This window comes from Ahaetulla prasina, chromosome 18, assembly GCF_028640845.1.
Source record: "Ahaetulla prasina isolate Xishuangbanna chromosome 18, ASM2864084v1, whole genome shotgun sequence".
NCBI classification, from domain to species: domain Eukaryota; kingdom Metazoa; phylum Chordata; class Lepidosauria; order Squamata; family Colubridae; genus Ahaetulla; species Ahaetulla prasina.
This window is the reverse complement of record NC_080556.1, coordinates 10,017,745-10,038,326: the sequence shown is the minus strand read 5'-3', so window position 1 is coordinate 10,038,326 and position 20,582 is coordinate 10,017,745. Positions and strand designations below refer to the sequence as shown.

The following is a 20,582-nucleotide window of genomic DNA, read 5'->3' as shown; positions in this document are numbered from 1 at the left end:
AGGTTGTAAAATGGAGCAAAACTCACTTAGCAACTGTCTCGGTTAGCGAACTGAAATGGTGGGCTCAATTGCGGTCGTAAGTTGAGGACTATCTCTAACCTGAACTTACTTTTTCCTCTTAATTCCACTTTCTTTCTTTCTTTTTTTTTAATTCATCCTGTGCCATCGATGTACGCTCTTCAATTTCTTCTTCTTCTCCTTCCTCCTCCTCCTCCTCCTCCTATTATTATTATTATTATTATTATTATTATTATTATTATTATTATTATTATTATTATTATTATTATTATTATTATTTCTTCTCCTCTTGAAGTCTCCTTGTGCTGTGGGGCCTCTTTTTCTCCCTCCGTGCCCCACCTGGGCTAAGAACTGACCCCGTCCTGTTTCTCCTCCTTTCAGATTCGGAGAGAAGCTTAATTTATGAAGATGTCCCTCACCCCAGGCTCAGCTCACAGGAGCCCGAAGATTTAGGCTGGAGCTCCAGCGAATTCGAAAGCTATAGCGAAGACTCGGCCGACGAAAACAAAGCCAATGCGGCCCACGCCAAACCCAAAGTTTCCTTCCAGCCGAAGGTAACGGGGGATCAGGAGGGGAAAGCAACCCCATTTGCGGGATCTACAACTTATCGGTCCCTTAGAGCGGGGGTGGATTCTACTACTACTTTACTACGGGTTCGCATGGTGCTCGTGTGGGCACGCGCTCTTCTGTGCATGCCGTTTGGGTCAGTGGGCGGAGCCTCCCACCGGTTTTACTACCGGTTCTGTTGAACCGGTCCGAACCGGGGAGCAACCCACCACTGCCTTAGAACAGAGAGGCCTCCAATCCTTGGCCACTTTAAACACCTGTGGACTTCAACTCCCAGAATTCCCCAGCCACCCAGAGGACTTCTGGGAGTCGAAGTCCGCAAGCCTTTAAAGTTGCCGTGGTTGGAGAGAGCATGCCTTAGCTTGGTCTTGATGGCTAGAGAAGGACTTGCAGGCATCATCCTCATCTTCTTTGAATCCCCTGCGGGGTGGAGTCTGGGCAACTGAATGGAGCTAGCAGAGTATTTAATGGCCGGATGCCCTTCCCTGTCACCAGTGCGGAGTTTTGTTCAGCAGGATATATTCTCATTGTGCCCGGAGAGAAAAATATGAGATGCCTCCTCTAAAAGCAATTTCACTGCTCCTAATTTCTCTCGGTTGGAGATATTGAATTCACCTCCAGGTTCCAAGCTGAGGGGGACAAGAGGACCCTCGCAAAGGGGGTCGTAGGGATGCCCTTAACCTTGCTGCTTCCGCTGCTGTCTGCCAGCTTACGCGATGCTTTGTGACGTCTCCCTGCCTTTGCTGAGATTCCGGCTTGCTCACCCGTATTTCTGTGCCTGTCTGTCTATCTGTCTGTCTCTCTTCCTTCTTCCACGGCTTCTCTTCGTTGGCATTCATTTTTGGGGGTGGCAGCTTTCTCCCGACCTTCACAGGCTAAAAGAGAGGTGTTCCAAGACTAAAAGGGAGATCCTGGCTTTGAAAGTCGGGGGCAGAGAGATGCAAGAGCTAAAACAAAGATACGATTGTAAGGTACCGTCCTTTCTCCTCTGCATGCTCAATTTCTTTTCCCTTTCCTTTCCCCCCCCCGGCGCTGGTTGGATTTGGGGGTGCAAAAAAACAACAACTGCATTTCCTGTTCCTGTTCTTGGTCTTCAGCTCTTGGCTTGCTGCTTGGTCTGCTTTGCAAGAATTAACCTTCGTTTGAAAAACAAAACAAAACACAGAATATATATATATATATATATATATTTATTTTCTGAGGTTTTCGCGGGTGTTTGTATGTAGGTCTTTGGTTATTCGGGTTTTCTCCCACGTAAAATTGGAAGTGTCTTGGCGACGTTTCGACGAAGTCTCATTCGTCATCTTCAGGCTGGTGTTTACACCTTCGTGCTTCTAGGAGCAATTGCTTCTAGGAGCACATTGCTCTTAGAAGCACGAAGCTGTAAACACCAGCCTGAAGATGACGAATGAGACTTCGTCGAAATGTCGCCAAGACACTTCCAATTTTACGTGGGAGAAAACCCGAATAACCAAAGACCTACATATATAGATAGATAGATAGATAGATAGATAGATAGATAGATAGATAGATAGATAGATAGATATAGATATAGATATAGATATAGATATAGATATAGATATAGATATAGATAGATAGATATAGATATAGATATAGATATAGTCCTATACAGGGGTGAAATCCAGCAGGTTCTGACAGGTTCTGGTGAACCGGTAGCGGAAATTTTGAACAATTCAGAGAACCGGTAGTGGAAATTTTTGAGTAGTTCAGAGAACTGGCAAATACCACCTCTGGCTGGCCCCAGAGGGGGGTTGGAATGGAGATTTTGCAATATCCTTCCCCCAGGAGTGAGGAGGGAATGGGGATTTTGCAGCATCCTTCCCCCAGGAGTGGGGAGGGAATGGGGATTTTACAATATCCTTCCCCTGGAGTGGGGAGGGAATGGGGATTTTGCAGAATCCTTCCCCTGGATTGGGGAGGGAATGGGGATTTTGCAGTATCTTTCCCCTGGAGTGGGGAGGGAATGGGGATTTTACAATATCCTTCCCCCTGCAACGCCCACCGAGCCACGCCCACCAAGCCACACCACACCCACCAAGCCACGCCCACAGAACCGGTAGTAAAAAAAAACTGGATTTCACCACTGGGAAGGATTAGTTTTATTTTTCTGAGCTGGAGTAACAGTGAGGGGGGGCCCTTCCTTTGCCAGGATGTCCAGCAGCCCCCTCCCGTTTGTCTTCTATAATTGTTTTTAAAACTGATTTTCTGCAGATGACCCAGTTCATGAAAGCAGCCAAAAGCGGTACTAAGGATGGCTTGGAAAAAACCAAAATTGCTGTCATGCGGACTTTCCTGCATAAGAAAGATATTCCAGGTAACTGGGGGTTTTTTTGACGTTGTACACACAGGTAACTTAGCAGGAACACAAAAAAAATTCAGGTAGCTCTCGACTTAACAAGTTTGTTTAGTGACGGTCTGAAGTTACAATTTGAAAAAAAGTGGCGGTTTTTCACACTTATGTGAAAAAAACGTACAAAATTCCAAGATGCTTGGCAACTGACTCGTATTTATGACGGTCGCAGTGTTGGGGAAGCCGGATTCACTTAACAGCCGTGTTACTTCTTAATCACTGCAGCGATTCACTTAGCAAGAGAGGTCGTAAAATGGGGCAAAATTCACTTCGGCGATGTCTCGCTTAGCAACGGAAATTTTGGGCTCCGTTGCGGTCGTAAGTCGTGGACTTCCTGTTCTTGGGACAAATACTTTACCGCTTTTTTTTTTTTTTGTATCATTTAACAGCACCTTTAAAAGATAAACCTTCGGGAGAAGGGTGGTATAAAAATCTAATAAAATAAATAAATAAAATAAATAAACAGCCAAGCTGTAGGAAATGTAAAATGCAGATTATGGGAAGCATTAAGAGTGAAGCTAATTAAAAGGACCCAATTGCATTGATCAGCTGATCGGTTAGGATTTTGGATGGAATAACGCCGAGCTTCTTCCTGTTTCGGGTTGCTTGAGAAAACCCTCCTCTTCGTCATCAGACGAGTTTCTGTTTCTTCCGTCACTTCCCTTATTCTAGCATTAGCGAAATTCCTGCGATTGATGGGAAAAAGAGATGCGGGGGGCGGGGAGACTTGGAAACCGAAAACGTTTTTGATTTTTCTCTGCCAATGGAGACCTTTGATGCAATAAAATCGGCTGTCTTTAAAAAAAAAAAAAAAGAGGAAATGATATGTAATCTGGAGTAGATGCAGGGCCCTTCAACTTTGGCAACTTTTTTTAAAAAATTGTTTTATTCATAAATATTTTTGAATACAGAGTATTAGCCAGGTATGTCATTTAGAAGAGAAAGAGGGGGAAAAAAAGATCAGATAGAAAATAGTAATTAATATTAACACAGCTGTGGCGCGCGATCGTCAGAGCCTCTTTTTTTTAACCTTTTAAAAGCATTTTTTACAACCCCATTCCTACCATTCGGGCGGGAAAAGCGAGCGAGCCGGAAAGAAAGAAGCGGCAAGCGGGCGACCGGGCGATTGGGTGGGCATGGGCGGGGAAGAAGAAATTTATACAATTTCTGGGTGCCTCTTTAATTCCAATATATATTTTCCTCAGAATAATTTTTTTAATGGGGTTTCTAATTCTCAGAGAGACAGAGATAAAAAATTAGATTAGATGGGAATTTATTTATTTCTCTCTTTTCTCTGCTTTCTCTCCTTTCTGTCACACTCTCTTTCTCATTCCCTCTTTCTTTCTCTATTTAGCCTCTTCTTTCTTTTCCTTTCCTTCCCTTCCCTTCCCTTCCCTTCCCTTCCCTTCCCTTCCCTTCCCCCCTCTCCCCTTCCCGTCCTTCCTCTTCCTTTCCTTTCCTTTCCTTTCCTTCCCTTCCCTTCCCCCCTCTCCCCTTCCCTTCCTTCCTCTTCCTTTCCTTTCCTTTCCTTTCCTTTCCTTTCCTTTCCTTTCCTTTCCTTTCCTTTCCTTTCCTTTCCTTTCCTTCCCTTCCCTTCCCCTCCCTTCCCTTCCCTTCCTTCCTTCCTTCCATGCTCCTCTTCTCTTCTCTTCTCTTCTCTTCTCTTCTCTTCTCTCTCTTCTCTTCTCTCTCTCTTCTCTCTCCTCTCTTCTCTTCTCTCTTCTCTTCTCTCTCTCTCTCTCTCTCTCTCTCCTCTCTCTCCTCTCCTCTCCTCTCCTCTCTCCTCTCCTCCCCTCCCTCCCTCCCTCCCTCCCATCCCCTTTCCCTCCTTTCTCTTCTCCTCTTTTCCCTCTCTTCTCGTCTCCTCTCCTAACTTTCTTGGCATTTTCAAAGATGAACTCCCAGTCTCTTTGACAACATTATTTTCCATGCAAATTAGTGAATCTTTCTCTGGGTACATTAAACCCTGACGATGTCTGAAATTTTTTTTTTTAAGTGTTTTGGTTTTTTTGTTTTTTTTTAAATTGTGCTGTCCCTCTTTGAACATTTGCTGCGAACCTGGTTTGCTTCTGGAGTGGAAGAAAGTTGCAAAAGATGTGGTGTGAGCTGCTATGGAACAAAGCTTCAGCCTTTTCTCTTTCTTTCTCTCTCTCTCTCTCTCTCTCTCTCTCTCTCTCTCTCTCTCTCTCTCTCTCTCGTACACAGATGGAAAGGGTGAGTCTCCTTCTATCAGCCCTCAAAAGTTCACTCCCAGCACAATTTTCTTAGCCACTTCCTTGTTTTGGGATGGCACCCGTTGCAAAACGTTGCTAGAATAAACTACAAAACTGCTTACACAGGGGGAAAAAAAAATACTAGGAACCCGCTGAACTTAAGATTCCCTTGAAGTTTCTGTTATCTGTTTGCGTAGTTATATAAATGCTAGGCGCGGGGTGGGTGGGTGGGTGGGAAGGCAGGCACAGAGCTTTTCCTGAGCTAGAGAAAAAAGCCCCCTCCCCAAAAAACCCCTCCGCTTTTCAGGGTTTGAAGCAAAGCAGGGGAACGGTGCCAGGATCCTGCCAGAATGCTTTTCCCAAGAGAACAAATGTGAATTCACGGGCGAAAGAATTAAGCGTGGTGGTTCTTCCTTCGCTCTAGCTGCGGATGGCGAGCCGAGCAGAGGGGGCTCGGGACCCGAAAGGAAGCGATCTCTCTCCTGGACCGGGGAAGTTGCCATGGTCCGTAGCTTCTCCGCAGAGAGAGGTACGGAGCCAGCTGGATTCCCACCCACCCACCAGTGATGGGATTCAGCCGGTTCGCACCACTTCGGGCGAACCGGTTGTTAACTTTCTTAACAGTTTGGCAAACTGGTTGTTGGAAGAGATCATCAGGGCGGAGAACCGGTTGTTAAATTACTTGAATCAGTGGTGGGTTTCAATTTTTTTTTTAATACTGGTTCTGTGGGTGTGGCTTAGCGGGTGTGGCTTGGTAGGCATGGCAGGGGAAGGATACTGTAAAATCTCCATTCCCACCCCACTCCAGGGGAAGGATACTGCAAAATCCCCATTCCCTCCCCACTCCGGGGGAAGGTTACTGCAAAATCCCCATTCCCTCTACACTCCAGGGGAAGGATACTGTAAAATCTCCATTCCCTCTTCATTCCAGGGGAAGGTTACTGCAAAATCCCCTTTCCCTCCCCACTCCAGGGGAAGGATACTGTAAAATCTCCATTCCCACCCCACTCCAGGGGAAGGATACTGCAAAATCCCCATTCCCTCCCCACTCCAGGGGAAGGTTACTGCAAAATCCCCATTCCCTCTACACTCCAGGGGAAGGATACTGTAAAATCTCCATTCCCTCTTCATTCCAGGGGAAGGTTACTGCAAAATCCCCATTCCCTCCCCACTCCAGGGGAAGGATACTGCAAAATCCCCATTCCCTCCCCACTCCGGGGGAAGGTTACTGCAAAATCCCCATTCCCTCTACACTCCAGGGGAAGGATACTGTAAATTCTCCATTCCCTCTTCATTCCAGGGGAAGGTTACTGCAAAATCCCCTTTCCCTCCCCACTCCAGGGGAAGGATACTGTAAAATCTCCATTCCCACCCCACTCCAGGGGAAGGATACTGCAAAATCCCCATTCCCTCCCCACTCCAGGGGAAGGTTACTGCAAAATCCCCATTCCCTCTACACTCCAGGGGAAGGATACTGTAAAATCTCCATTCCCTCTTCATTCCAGGGGAAGGTTACTGCAAAATCCCCATTCCCTCCCCACTCCAGGGGAAAGATACTGCAAAATCCCCATTCCCTCCCCACTCCAGGGGAAGGATACTGCAAAATCCCCATTCCCTCCCCACTCCAGGGGAAGGATACTGCAAAATCCCCATTCTCTTCCCACTCCAGGGGAAGGATACTGCAAAATCCCCATTTCCTATCGATCATCTGGGACTCGGGAGGTAGAAAATAGATGGGGGGGCAGGGCCAGTCAGAATTTTTACTACCGGTTCTCTGAACTCCTCAAAATTTCCGCTACCAGTTCTCCAGAACTGGTCAGAACCTGCTGAAACCCACCTGTGACTTGAATCCCACCACTGCCCCCCACCTCACCCCTCCGGGATGCAATGCATGGCCTGGTGTGCATTGTGGCATTAACCAACTTTGAGTGACATTAAGCGACTGCTTCTAAGTGGCTGATCGGGAGGTTGGCATCTTGACTGGAGAAAAATAAAATAACCTTTTATGGAAAGCAGACATTGATGATGGTGGGGGGGGGGAGCTGAGCCACTTTGTTTTAATGTAGTTGTGTGGACGAGGGGCATGGCTCACTGCTGGACGGTCCTTAGGAAAGGGACGCCGGCGGTTTGGCGGTTCGAATCCCTAGCGCCGCGTATAACGGGGGTGAGCTCCCGTGACTTGTCCCAGCTTCTGCCAACCTAGCCATTCGAAAGCACGTTAAAAAAAATGCAAGTAGAAAAAAAATAGGGACCACCTTTGGTGGGAAGGTAACAGCGTTCCGTGCGCCTTTGGCGTTGAGTCATGCCGGCCACATGACCACGGAGACGTCTTTGGACAGCGCTGGCTCTTCGGCTTTGAAACGGAGATGAGCACCGCCCCCTAGAGTCGGGAACGACTAGCACATATTACCTTTACCTTAGGAAAAAGCGGGGATTTGAAAAGGAGGGTTTTGAGGGACAGCATGGAAAAGCTGAGCGTTTTGTGGACCGGAGGTGAAACAAGTTAGCTTGAATTCCCTTTTGTCCATCTTAAATCTATTATTCTTACTGGCTGCCTGCATCTGGATTGTGACTCTTTTCTGCTAATCCAGGATATATTATTAGTGGGTTTTTATTTTTTATTTTATTAAGTAAATTAATTAAATTAAGTAAATTATTTTATTTAAGTAGAGACGAAGTTCCTGCAGCAACTGTGCATTTATCCAGAGATGGGAATTCCCCAGAACTTCTCATCTTGCAGATCAGTTCGGCTCTCTTTGCTTCCAACAAGTCTTTGTTAACCAATTTTTTCTCTCTTTGTCTTGTTTTGAGTTTCCAATAGATTAACTTAATTCTCTCCCCGGATTAATCTTTGAAGCGAACAGCAGGATGCCCAAGTGTGCGTTTGCTGCTTCAAGAAAAAAAAAAAACACGATGTTTTGGTCTCATTTCTATTTACACCCCGTTGTGTGTTTTTTAAACTTTTCCAGTGGGATCGTTTGGCACCTCAATCCCCAGGTCCCTGTTTGCAAATTGCCCAAGATCTGAAAAGTTGGAAATATTTTTTCTGGCAGTGTTCGTATGAATAGAATAGAATAGAATAGAATAGAATAGAATAGAATTAGAATGTTTTATTGACCAAGTGTGATTGGACACGCAAGGAATTTGTCTTTGGTGCATAGGCTCTCAGTGTACATAAAAGAAAAGATACGTTCACCAAGAATCATAAGGAACAACACTTAATGATAGTCATAGGGAACAAATAAGCAATCAAATCATACAACGAAACAATCAATATAAATCGTAAGGATACGGCAACAAGTTACGGTCGTACAGTTGTAAGTGGGAGGAGATGGGTGATAGGAACGATGAGAAGATTAATAGTAACAGTAGTGCAGACTTAGTAACTAGTTTGACAGTTTTGAGGGAAATATTTGTTTAGCAGAGTGATGGCATTCGGGAAAAAACTGTCCTTGTGTCTAGTTGTTCTAGTGTGCAGTGCTCTGTAGCGTCATTTTTGAGGGTAGGAGTTGAAACAATTTACGTCCAGGATGTGAGAAGTCTGTAAATATTTTCACAGCCCTCTTTTTGACTCGTGCAGTATACAGGTCCTCAATGGAAGGCAGGTTAGTAGCAATTGTATTTTCTGCAGTTCTGATTATTTCCTGAAGTCTGTGTCTGTCTTGTTGGGTTGCAGAACCGAACCTGACAGTTATAGAGGTGCAGATGACAAGACTCCATAGTTCCTCTGTAGAACTGTTATCAGCAGCTCCTTGGACCAGGGGTGTCTGCTTGAGAGTGGCAAATCCAGTGGGTTTTTTTTTTTCAAGAGTGTCTTCCCGCACAGGATGTTTTGGGAGACCCTTCCCCTCCCTCTCCTTTCAAGCTGTTTCCGCTCTGAGCCGCCTCCCCCGATGGCAGCTCTCGCAAATGCTGCCAGGCAGCTGTTCCCAAAATTAGGGAAGGAAAGGTCAGGTTTGCCATCACTGGGCTATTCTTGTCATCAACCCGCCCCAAAGCGGCTCACGAGCTTCATTTTTTTTTTCTTTTGCACCCCCCTGCTGCCGGCTTGGCTCTCCCTGGGGGTCCTACTGGTAGCCTGGCTCTTTTTTTGTGAGAATGGAGACCCCTACCCCCCCACGACTCGACTGAGTTTTAATCTTTGAGTGTTTGAGAAAGAGGAAGTTTGGGTCTGGTTGAATGACAGGAGGGGAGGCGGGGGAGAGAGACTTGCTCCCACGGATAAGATGTGGAGGAAACGGCATCGGGCGAGTGCCAAGGATTATGTGATCGTTCACTTCTCTTCTTCCTCCTCTTCCTCGCTCTCAGGTAAGGGCAGGCCGCTGGACTAACTCGCTCCCCACCCCGTAGGGCTTGAGACACATGCTGGGTGGTGGGTATCTTTATTGGGCGCAGTCAGCTGCCAAGATTCGGCCAGCGTCCTGCGTCGTCGGCTGCTTGGTGCCTTATCCGCCTTGGCAAGGATTTCATTCGCAGTCTTTATTTTATTTACAGAATAGAACAGAATAAAATAGAATAATAGAGTTGGAAGGGACCTTGGAGGTCTTCTAGTCCAACCCCCTGCCCAGGCAGGAAACCCTACACCACTTCAGACAAAGGGTTATCTAACCTCTTCTTAAAAACTTCCAGTGTTGGAGCATTTGCAACTTCTGGAGGCAAGTTGTTCCACTGGTCAATTGTTCTCACTGTCGGGAAATTTCTCCTTAGTTCTAAGTTGCTTCTCTCCTTGATTTGTTTCCACCCATTTTATATTTATTTTTTTTCTTCTGAGCAATAAAGTCTTTTTAGACAGGGTTGGGGTAGGATGGGCTGGCACAAGGTCACCTGGGGAGCACACTGGGGAGCTGGGACCAAAATTAAATCTTCCCCGCTCCCCATCCAGCACCGTCCCATCCATCCCCAAAGAATGCAGCTTGGCTTACTTGCTAGAGTTGCTCGCTCCTGCTTTTTCTCCCCGGGGCAGCCCGCGATTTTTGGGTGCCAAGTTAGATGCTGCCTCTCTGTGTTTCTGCGCATCCCTTCCGAAAACTCCGCCAAACGCTTCAGTTTTTGTATCCTTACGATTTATACTGATATTGATTGTTTCCTAATTGCTTATTTGTAGCCTATGACTATCATTAGGTGTTGTATCATTAAATTTGTCCCCTATGGCCATCATTAAGTGTTGTAAGTGTTGTACCTTGATGAAGGTATCTTTTCTTTTATGTACACTGAGAACCTATGCACCAAAGACAAATTCCTTGTGTGTCCAATCACACTTGGCCAATAAAGAATTCTATTCTATTCTATTCTATTCTATTCTATTCTATTCTATTCTATTCTATTCTATTCTATTCTATTCTATTCCATTTCATATTTTCTTTTCTATTCCATTCTATTGTATTCCATTCCATATTTTCTATTCCATTCCATTCTATTCTATTTTTATTTTATATTTTCTTTTCTTTTCTATTCTATTGTGTTCCATTCCGTATTTTTTATTCTATTCTATTCTGTTCTGTTCTGTTTTTGTTGATGGCCTTCGTTGACTTCGGTTTGGAGATGCTGTCCACCCAGGAATCTCCTTGGATTCCGCTGGCAGTGCCAACCATGTCCAAGGGACGATCATTTGCTGAGTCACTTCACGCCATCGATTCGTCTGTTGCTAGAGAAGGGTCGTTTTGCAAAACTTAGAAGCGTGCTTTTTTCTTTTTTTTCCCCGCCTGGGATTTTGAAATGTTGGTGCACCAATTAATGCCACTCAAGGAATGTGAAATTGCCGGACTAATAAGAATAATACATTTGTATGCCGTTAGCTTGAATGTCCTTCCGATTTTGCCGGTTTTGCAAACGCTCTGCCTGTCTACCGTTGAGGGCTAGAAGCATGTTTTAAACCCGGAGGATTGGCAGTTGAAGGGGGATGTACGAGGTTGGAAGTGTGTTGTGAAGGATCTCTGCTTAGAGTGCGTTAAATTTAATCCACGTTGCTTCGTTTTGTTTTGTGGATATTAACCGCGTTCATCAAATGCGCTAAAGCAGTGAGTCGCTTTATTTTTTATTTTACCTGTTTTTCTTCCTCAGGGGATTCCGAAGAAGAAGAGCTGGGGTTCTTGGAGGTGCCTGTTTCAGATGCCAAACAGCTACCGGAGTTGGGGCCGATGCCCGAAGGGTTAAACCCTCAACAGGTTTGTTTAGGGCGGTCAAACCTGAAACCTAAATTTGGTTGAACTGGGTTCTTTGTTTGGGATTTTGGGGATGTTTAATAAGAATAATACATTTGTATGCCGTTGGCTTGAATTTTCCTTCCGATTTTGCTAGTTTCACAAACACTCTGGCTTGTCTACCGTTGAGGGCTAGAAGCATATTTTAAACCCGGAGGATTGTCAGTGCAACCTCTTCTTCAAAGGGCTGCAAACCAACCCTCCAGGGCAGGGCTCCCCAACCTTTTGGATCTCAGGAACCACTCAATTCATAATTTTAAAACCCCTGGACCACTAATAGGATCTGCCTAATGACCGGCTGGGTGGGCGGGGCCAACTCGATGTCACTCACATCGAGGGGCGCCTCGCCGGCCTCTTCTCACCCCTCCCACTCCCAGCCACTCCTCCCCACCCTACCTGGGCTCCTTAGATCCCCAACAGGAAGCAGTTGTTGGAGCTAAGCAGCCACTGTGAGAAAGAGTTTGGCCAAACAGCTCAGTTCAAATTGGATCTAGCCGAGAAGGAGGCTCAGCAGAAGCACCTCACTGAGGACTAGGAGCATAGGCATTCCAAGCAGAGAGAAGACCTGTGGGAGTGCAAGGCCAGGTGCCGGCGCTTGGAGGCTCAGCGGGCTGAGATGGTCAGCCAGTTCCAGGCCATGAGGCAGTCCCACTGGAACGAGGCCCTGCGGCTCTTCGCCGCCAGCGGCGCTTCCCTCCAGCCTTCGCCCAAAGCCCCTCACCAGGAGGCTGAAGCAGACCCCAAGTCGGAATTTCTGCCCGCCTCTGACCCACACAAAAAGACCCCGAAGGGGGAGACTCTCTGCAGCAACACAAACGTATCATTGCGCGTATTCCGTCCCAGGGGCCGTAATTTGGGGACCCCTGATAGAATAGAATAGAATAGAATTTTATTGGCCAAGTGTGATTGGACACACAAGGAATTTGTCTTGGTGCATATGCTCTCAGTGTACATAAAAGAAAAGATACGTTCATCAAGGTACAACATTTACAACACAAATGATGGTCAATATATCAATATAAATCATAAGGATTGCCAGCAACAAAGTTACAGTCATACAGTCATAAGTAGAAAGAGATTGGTGATGGGAACTATGAGAAGATTAATAGTAGTGCAGATTTAGTAAATAGTTTGACCGTGTTGAGGGAATGATTTGTTTAGCAGAGTGATGGTGTTCGGGGGGGGGGGGGAAACTGTTCTTGTGTCTAGTTGTTCTGGTGTGCAGTGCTCTATAGCGTCGTTTTGAGGGTAGGAGTTGAAACAGTTTATGTCCAGGATGCGAGGGATCTGCAAATATTTTCACGGCTCTCTTCTTGATTCGTGCAGTATACAGGTCCTCAATGGAAGGCAAGTTGGTAGCAATTATTTTTTCTGCAGTTCTAATGATCCTCTGAAATCTGTGTTTTTCTTGTTTAGATTTAGTTCAATATAAAAAAATGCAAATAATTTTTCTGTGGACCACCCAAATTTTCTCGCGGACCACCAGTTGGTCACCACTGCTAACCAGGGGACGTTTGAGGTTTTTTTGAGGCCAACGCTACTGAGCTGGCGAATCGCCTCTTGTGGCGGGGAGTTCCACCAGCTGCCCGGTGGGCTTAATTCTGTGCCTCTCTTTTTTTTCCTCCCAGATGATACGTCGTCACATCCTGGGCTCCATTGTGCAGAGCGAGAGAAGCTACGTGGACTCGCTTAGGCGCATTTTACAGGTATTTTGTCTTTTTTTTTTTTGGCTTCTCGAGAAGAGATGCTCTCTGGGTGCCCCTTTGGCCAATGGTTGATTCTTCTGGTTGATTCTCACTTTGTAATACAGGTAGTCCTCGACTTACGACCGCAGTGGAGCCCAATATTTCTGTTCTTAAGTGAGACCTTGGTTAAGTGAGTTTTTTTCCCCTTTTATGACTTTTCATGCCGCAGTTGTTAAGTGAATCACTGCGGTTGTTAGGTTAGTAACACGGTTGTTAAGCGAATCCGGCTTCCCCAGTTGACTTTGGTCACAAAAGAGAATCGCATGACCCCCGGGACGCTGCGACCCATCATAAACATGAGTCAGTGGCCAAGCATCAGAATTTTGATCATGATCAAAGCGGTCATAAGTGTGAAAAGTGGTCATAAGTCACTTTTTTCAGTCCTGTTGGAACTGTAACCGTTGGAACGGTCACTAAACGAATGGTGGTAAATCATTCTTTTAATGACCCCATAATCCCTTGTGGGGTGGAGTCTGAGCAGCTGAATGGAGAGGAATGTTTACTGGCCGGATGACCTCCCTGTCGCCAGTACAGAGTTACATTCAGCAGATATATTCTCCTTGTGCCCAGAAAGAGAAAAATCTGCCTCTTCCTAGGATCGAACTCATAGCCTCCTGATTGTGAGGCGAGAGCTCCACCTCTAGGCCACCGCACCACTCTACCTGTACATCAATATGATAACCCAAAAGATGGATGGGTTATCGAAAGAGTGTCTCCTGCCCTCTTCCAAACAGGATTATAGGAACCCCTTGATGGAAATGGAGCCCAAAGTTCTCAGCGCCAGGAAATGCCAAGTGGTCTTCTTCCGGGTCAAAGACATCCTCCAATGCCACTCCATGTTCCAAATCGCCTTGTCTTCACGGGTGGTTGAGTGGGACTCCATGGAGAAGATCGGTGACCTCTTCGTGGCCTCGGTGAGCAATGATTAGACGTGGAATATGGCGGCCCATCTCAAAAGATGTGACTTCTCCCGAATCTTCTAGGAACTCTAGAAGTGAATCTTGGGGTCTCACTGTCCTCCATTTCTTCTCCAAAGTTCTCCAAGTCCATGGTCTTGGATGTGTACAGTGAATACGTCAACAACTTCACCAGTGCCATGTCCTTAATCAAGAAGGCCTGCTTGACCAAACCGGCTTTCTTGGAGTTCCTCAAGGTAAGCAGAATGGACAACACAAAGGCCCTGGACTGTGTGGGGCAAGACCCATCAAGGGTTTATTCTTAGTTTAGTAATCATAGAGGTTTATCCGTCAACCTGGTTTCTCCAGATACTTGACGGTTATCTCTCTATCTCTTAACCCATCTGACGTTCGATGGATGAAGAAGTCTTCCCTTGTCCTTGAAGTTTCCGCTGTCGAGAAGGGTGACGGCGGTGTCGATGGTTAGGAAAGCAACGACTGAAATGAAAGATAATTGATTTCATTAGCCAAGCCATTCTGCAGCTGAAAAACGGTGTTTGCTTTCTGCCGTTGAGTTTAGAATAGAATAGAATAGAATAGAATTTTTATTGGCCAGGTGTGATTGGATAAACAAGGAATTTGTCTTGGTGCATAGGCTCTCAGTGTACATAAAAGAAAAGATACCTTCATCAAGAATTCTAAGAATAGAATAGAATAGAATAGAATAGAATAGAATAGAATAGAATAGAATAGAATAGAATAGAATAGAATAATGGGAATGGAATGGAATGGAATAGAATAGAATAGAATAGAATAGAATAGAATAGATTTTTTTATTGGCCAAGTGTGATTGGACACACAAGGAATTTGTCTTGGTGCATATGCTCTTAGTGTACATAAAAGAAAAGTTACCTTCATCAAGGTACAACACTTACAACACTTAATGATAGTCATAGGCTACAAATAAGCAATCAGGAAACAATCAATATCAGTATAAATCGTAAGGATACAAGCAACAACACTACAGTCTTAGTGAGAGGAGATGGGTGTTGGGAACAATGAGATTAATAGTAGTGCAGATTTAGTAAATAGTTTGTCAGTGTTGAGGGAATTATTTGCTTAGCAGAGTGATGGCGTTTGGGAAAAAACTGTTCTTGTGTCTAGTTGTTCGGGTGTGCAGTGCTCTGTAGCTTCGTTTTGAGGGTAGTCGTAGATCCAAAAGCCTAGATCAAGAAGTCCTAGATCCAAAGCCCACTTCAGGGTACAGTTGTAGAGTAGAATGGTTTACTCCAACCCACCCTGAATTCATTCAGTTGGCAAGATGGGATGGTTGATGGTCTTAGACCTGTAATGGCGAACCTATGGCACATGTGCCACAGGTGGCACCTGGAGCCATCTCTGTGGGCACGCGAGCCGTTGCCTTAGGTCAACTCCACCACACATGTGCGTGTGCCTCCCGCCAGTTTCTGGCTGGCCCCACCCACGCCTCCCGTCTCCTCCCAGGAGTCTCCACGTGGCCCGTTTTGGATGCCAGGTAAGTACAAGGCCCATATGGAGGCTCTGGAAGGGTGAAAAACAGGCCTACTGGAAGTACCGGACGTCCGGAAATGGGCTGTTTCCAGCCTCTGGAGGGCCGGGGGAGGCTGTTTTCACCCTCTTGAGGCTCCAGGAAAGACTCCAGAGCCTGAGGAGGGCGAAAAACAGGCCTACTGGAAGTCTGAAAACGGGTCGTTTCCAGCCTCCAGAGACTTCAGGGAGACCTGGTAGGCCAAAAATGGGAGGGGGGGAGCAGGGGGGTAAAGGCAGTGCAGGGGTCACACATGCATGTGGCGGGGCAGGGCGCGCAGGGGGCAATTGCACTATGGCTGTGGGCATGTGCGCGCGTGCTATTGCACGCACACGCATGCTTTCGGCATCCGAGGAAAAAAATGGTTAGCCATCATTGTCTTAGACAGGGGGGTGGTTTCACATAATTTTACCACCGGTTCGCTGCGCACCAAAAATGTGAGCGCGCAACCCTCCATGCATGCCTTTTGCCGGCGTGCGCAGCACACACGCAGCTTACAAAATGTGGCTGAATAGGACGGCCTAGTACCAGGGCTGGTGGGCCGGCCCATCTGCAGGTCGCCACTACCGGTTCGTCCGAACCGGCCGAATACCACCTACAGCAGAGTTGACATTGAATACGAAAGCCTTGCTGAGATGTGTCAACTCAATGAAAGGCCCACATTAGATACATTAGAGAAGGAAGAAACAGGCGTATTTCACATCTCAACCCAGCAATTATAACTTCCTTTTTGCAGAAGAAACAGATGGCCAGTCTTGACCGTGTTACCCTCTACGGCTTGATGGTGAAGCCCATTCAAAGGTTCCCTCAGTTTATTCTTCTGCTCCAGGTAACCACTTTTGTTTTCGTGGGGTTCTTGAATTAGGGAAGAACCATCTAGATCTGCGATGACCCCGGGCACGGCCCACAGGCAAACACAGCCAGCTGACAGCTCAAACTGCTCCTTTATTGCTCCAAATGTTCCCATGTTTCTGGCAAGTCCCAGAGCAAGGTGATCACACATGCACTGTTCTGTCCCCCCTTGCCTCCGTCCGAGCGATGGCTTAATTAGCCGGCACTATCAGCTCTGGCAGCAAACTAGCGAGCGTCTGCCAAGTGTCTCTGTTATCTCCCTTGATGCCGATGAGTCACCCAGGAACAAACAGTACTTCAGCTCTAGTTAAGCAGTTGATTTGCCTGCTATGAAGAGGCATAGCAGCCCTTGCTGGTTTTATATCCTATGGGGTGTGGCTCCATGACTCAGCACTTCCTAGGCCTGCCCCACCCCTGCTTCTGTTGTTCCCGCCTCTCCTGCCTACGAAACCTAGGGTCCAGCCAGGCCTGATTGCCATCAGCTGGGTCTGGAGGCGTGGCCTGGGGGGGGGAAGAGTCAGGGGACAGAGGCCTCGTTATCTCCTCCACCTGGCCTGCCTCTGGCTCCTGGAGCTGAGCCAGGGAAGCCAGTGCTTCCGAGGTAAGTCCTGATGGCCCTTCCCCCTCACTTTCCAAGTCACTTTCTGGCAGGGGACCCGGCTCAGGGGGCGCAGACACAACACGCACACACAGTCCTCCAGCAGCCTCTGGCTGCAAGTAATCCAGCACAATGCGGTGAGCACAAGGGCTACAAAACAAGAAATCAAGCAGGGCGAGGGATTAAGTAAATTAGTTCAGGAAGCAAAGGAACAAGGCAATTAATCCAGGAAGCACAAAATAAAACAAGAAGTCCAGTAAATGGCCAATGTCACACAACCTCCAAGAATTCAGCTATTGTTCCTGACAAATGCCCTTCCTCACAGCGTCTCCTTAAGTCTCAGTCCCCAGGTGTGCCTTGTGGAGAGGAGCGGGGTGCTCTCCTTCCATGTAGTTGGGTCAGCTTGCGCTGTTCTCACCTTCTCTCCACTCTCCATGCTCAAGGAGCAGAAAGAGGTGATCCTTGCTCATCGCCTGAGCTCTTTCTCACATGTTCACTGCTTAGCTTCTTTTGGTCTTCCTGCCTACCAACTGTCCCAATCCTGATGTCGGTTTTGGAAGGCAACTTTCTTTTTGCTTCTTAACTGCCACATATTTTAGTTGGGGAAGTTGGGAGGGGGTTGTTGTTGGAGCGGTAGAAAGTTAGTCATAACAGCATTCCGTATTCAAGGACTTTTGCCTGCGTCTGATGTAGACTGCCTGAAGATTGTATCCAATTGAGTGTGAAAAGTTGATTGGACAATGTGATGAACTTGTGGGCGTGGGGCAGGGCTGTGGACTGTCAACTGGGTGTGGAAAACCCGGAAGCTTTCAGTTTTCGGTTTTTCCCAGCTGTGCCAACATGACATCTCTAATAAATTGGAACTTTGAGGAACCTCAAGCCTCAGAGCTTTATTTCGTTGGGGGTGTTCCTTGGAACCCTGAGACTTGAAAGGCCATGCTCTTCCCCATATTCCTCCAAAGCCAACAAAGCCGACCCTTTGATCTCCGTCTGCTCCGGTTCCGGCTTGTCTTCCTCCGCAGATTCAGGCTCCAACGGGGGCATGACAAGATCCATGTTTCTGGCAAGTCCCAGAGCAAGGTGATCACACATGCACTGTTCTGTCCCCTCGCCTCCATCCGAGCGATGGCTTAATTAGCCGGCACTATCAGCTCTGGCAGCAAACTAGCGAGCGTCTGCCAAGTGACTCTGTTATCTCCCTTGATGCCGATGAGTCACCCAGGAACAAACAGTACTTCAGCTCTAGTTAAGCAGTTGATTTGCCTGCTATGAAGAGGCATAGCAGCCCTTGCTGGTTTTATATCCTGTGGGGTGTGGCTCCATGACTCAGCACTTCCTAGGCCTGCCCCACCCCTGCTTCTGTTGTTCCCGCCTCTCCTGCCTACGAAACCTAGGGTCCAGCCAGGCCTGACTGCCATCAGCTGGGTCTGAGGCGTGGCCTGGGAAGAGTCAGGGGACAGAGGCCTCGTTATCTCCTCCACCTGGCCTGCCTCTGGCTCCTGGAGCTGAGCCAGGAAGCCAGTGCTTCGAGGTAAGTCCTGATGGCCCTTCCTCACTTTCCAAGTCACTTTCTGGCAGGGGACCCGGCTCAGGGGCGCAGACACAACACGCACACAGTCCTCCAGCAGCCTCTGGCTGCAAGTAATCCAGCACAATGCGGTGAGCACAAGGGCTACAAAACAAGAAATAGAATAGAGAATAGAATAGGAATAGAATAGAGAATATAATATAGAATAGAATAGAATAGAGAATATAATATAGAATAGAATAGGAATAGAATAGGAATAGAACAGGAATAGAATAGAATAGGAATAGAATATGAATATAGAATAGAAATAGAATAGAATAGAGAATAGAATAGGAATAGAATAGAATAGAGAATATAATATAGAATAGAATAGAAAATAGAATAGAATAGAATAGAGAAAATAGAATAGAGAATATAATATAGAATAGAATAGGAATAGAATAGGAATAGAATAGGAATAGAATAGAATAGGAATAGAATAGAATAGGAATAGAATAGAGAATAGAATAGGAATAGAATAGAGAATATAATATAGAATAGAATAGAATAGAATAGGAATAGAATAGGAATAGAATAGAATAGAGAATATAATATAGAATAGAATAGAGAATATAATATAGAATAGAATAGAGAATAGAATAGAATAGAGAATAGAATAGAATAGAAAATAGAATAGAATAGAGAATAGAATAGAGAATATAATATAGAATAGAATAGAGAATAGAATAGAATAGAGAAAATAGAATAGAATAGAGAATAGAATAGAATAGGAATAGAATAGAGAATATAATATAGAATAGAATAGAATAGAGAATAGAATAGAATAGAATAGAATAGAATAGAGAATAGAATAGGAATAGAATAGAAAATAGAATAGAGAATAGAATAGGAATAGAGTAGAATGGTTTACTCCAACCCACCCTGAATTCATTCAGTTGGCAAGATGGGATGGTTGATGGTCTTAGACCTGTAATGGCGAACCTATGGCACATGTGCCACAGGTGGCACCTGGAGCCATCTCTGTGGGCACGCGAGCCGTTGCCTTAGGTCAACTCCACCACACATGTGCGTGTGCCTCCCGCCAGTTTCTGGCTGGCCCCACCCACGCCTCCCGTCTCCTCCCAGGAGTCTCCACGTGGCCCGTTTTGGATGCCAGGTAAGTACAAGGCCCATATGGAGGCTCTGGAAGGGTGAAAAACAGGCCTACTGGAAGTACCGGACGTCCGGAAATGGGCTGTTTCCAGCCTCTGGAGGGCCGGGGGAGGCTGTTTTCACCCTCTTGAGGCTCCAGGAAAGACTCCAGAGCCTGAGGAGGGCGAAAAACAGGCCTACTGGAAGTCTGAAAACGGGTCGTTTCCAGCCTCCAGAGACTTCAGGGAGACCTGGTAGGCCAAAATGGGAGGGGAGCAGGGGTAAAGGCAGTGCAGGGTCACACATGCATGTGGCGGGCAGGCGCGCAGGGGCAATTGCACTATGGCTGTGGGCATGTGCGCGCGTGCTATTGCACGCACACGCATGCTTTCGGCATCCGAGGAAAAAAATGGTTAGCCATCATTGTCTTAGACAGGGGGGTGGTTTCACATAATTTTACCACCGGTTCGCTGCGCAACAAAATGTGAGCGCAACCCTCCATGCATGCCTTTTGCCGGCGTGCGCAGCACACACGCAGCTTACAAAATGTGGCTGAATAGGACGGCCTAGTACCAGGGCTGGTGGGCCGGCCCATCTGCAGGTCGCCACTACCGGTTTGTCCGAACCGGCCGAATACCACCTACAGCAGAGTTGACATTGAATACGAAAGCCTTGCTGAGATGTGTCAACTCAATGAAAGGCCCACATTAGATACATTAGAGAAGGAAGAAACAGGCGTATTTCACATCTCAACCCAGCAATTATAACTTCCTTTTTGCAGAAGAAACAGATGGCCAGTCTTGACCGTGTTACCCTCTACGGCTTGATGGTGAAGCCCATTCAAAGGTTCCCTCAGTTTATTCTTCTGCTCCAGGTAACCACTTTTGTTTTCGTGG

General features: G+C 46.5%; 1 protein-coding gene across 1 annotated transcript in view; it reads left to right on the top strand.

Annotated features, from left to right (window-relative positions):
* Positions 1–20,582, top strand: part of ARHGEF10L (Rho guanine nucleotide exchange factor 10 like) — a 131,889-nt gene that overhangs the window by 32,266 nt on the left and 79,041 nt on the right. The window contains exons 6-12 of the mRNA XM_058161524.1: positions 400–572; positions 2,818–2,920; positions 11,230–11,333; positions 12,998–13,075; positions 13,849–14,028; positions 14,151–14,267; positions 16,314–16,406. Coding sequence (XP_058017507.1) covers positions 400–572; positions 2,818–2,920; positions 11,230–11,333; positions 12,998–13,075; positions 13,849–14,028; positions 14,151–14,267; positions 16,314–16,406 — 848 coding nt within the window. The remainder of the gene's footprint in view (positions 1–399; positions 573–2,817; positions 2,921–11,229; positions 11,334–12,997; positions 13,076–13,848; positions 14,029–14,150; positions 14,268–16,313; positions 16,407–20,582) is intronic.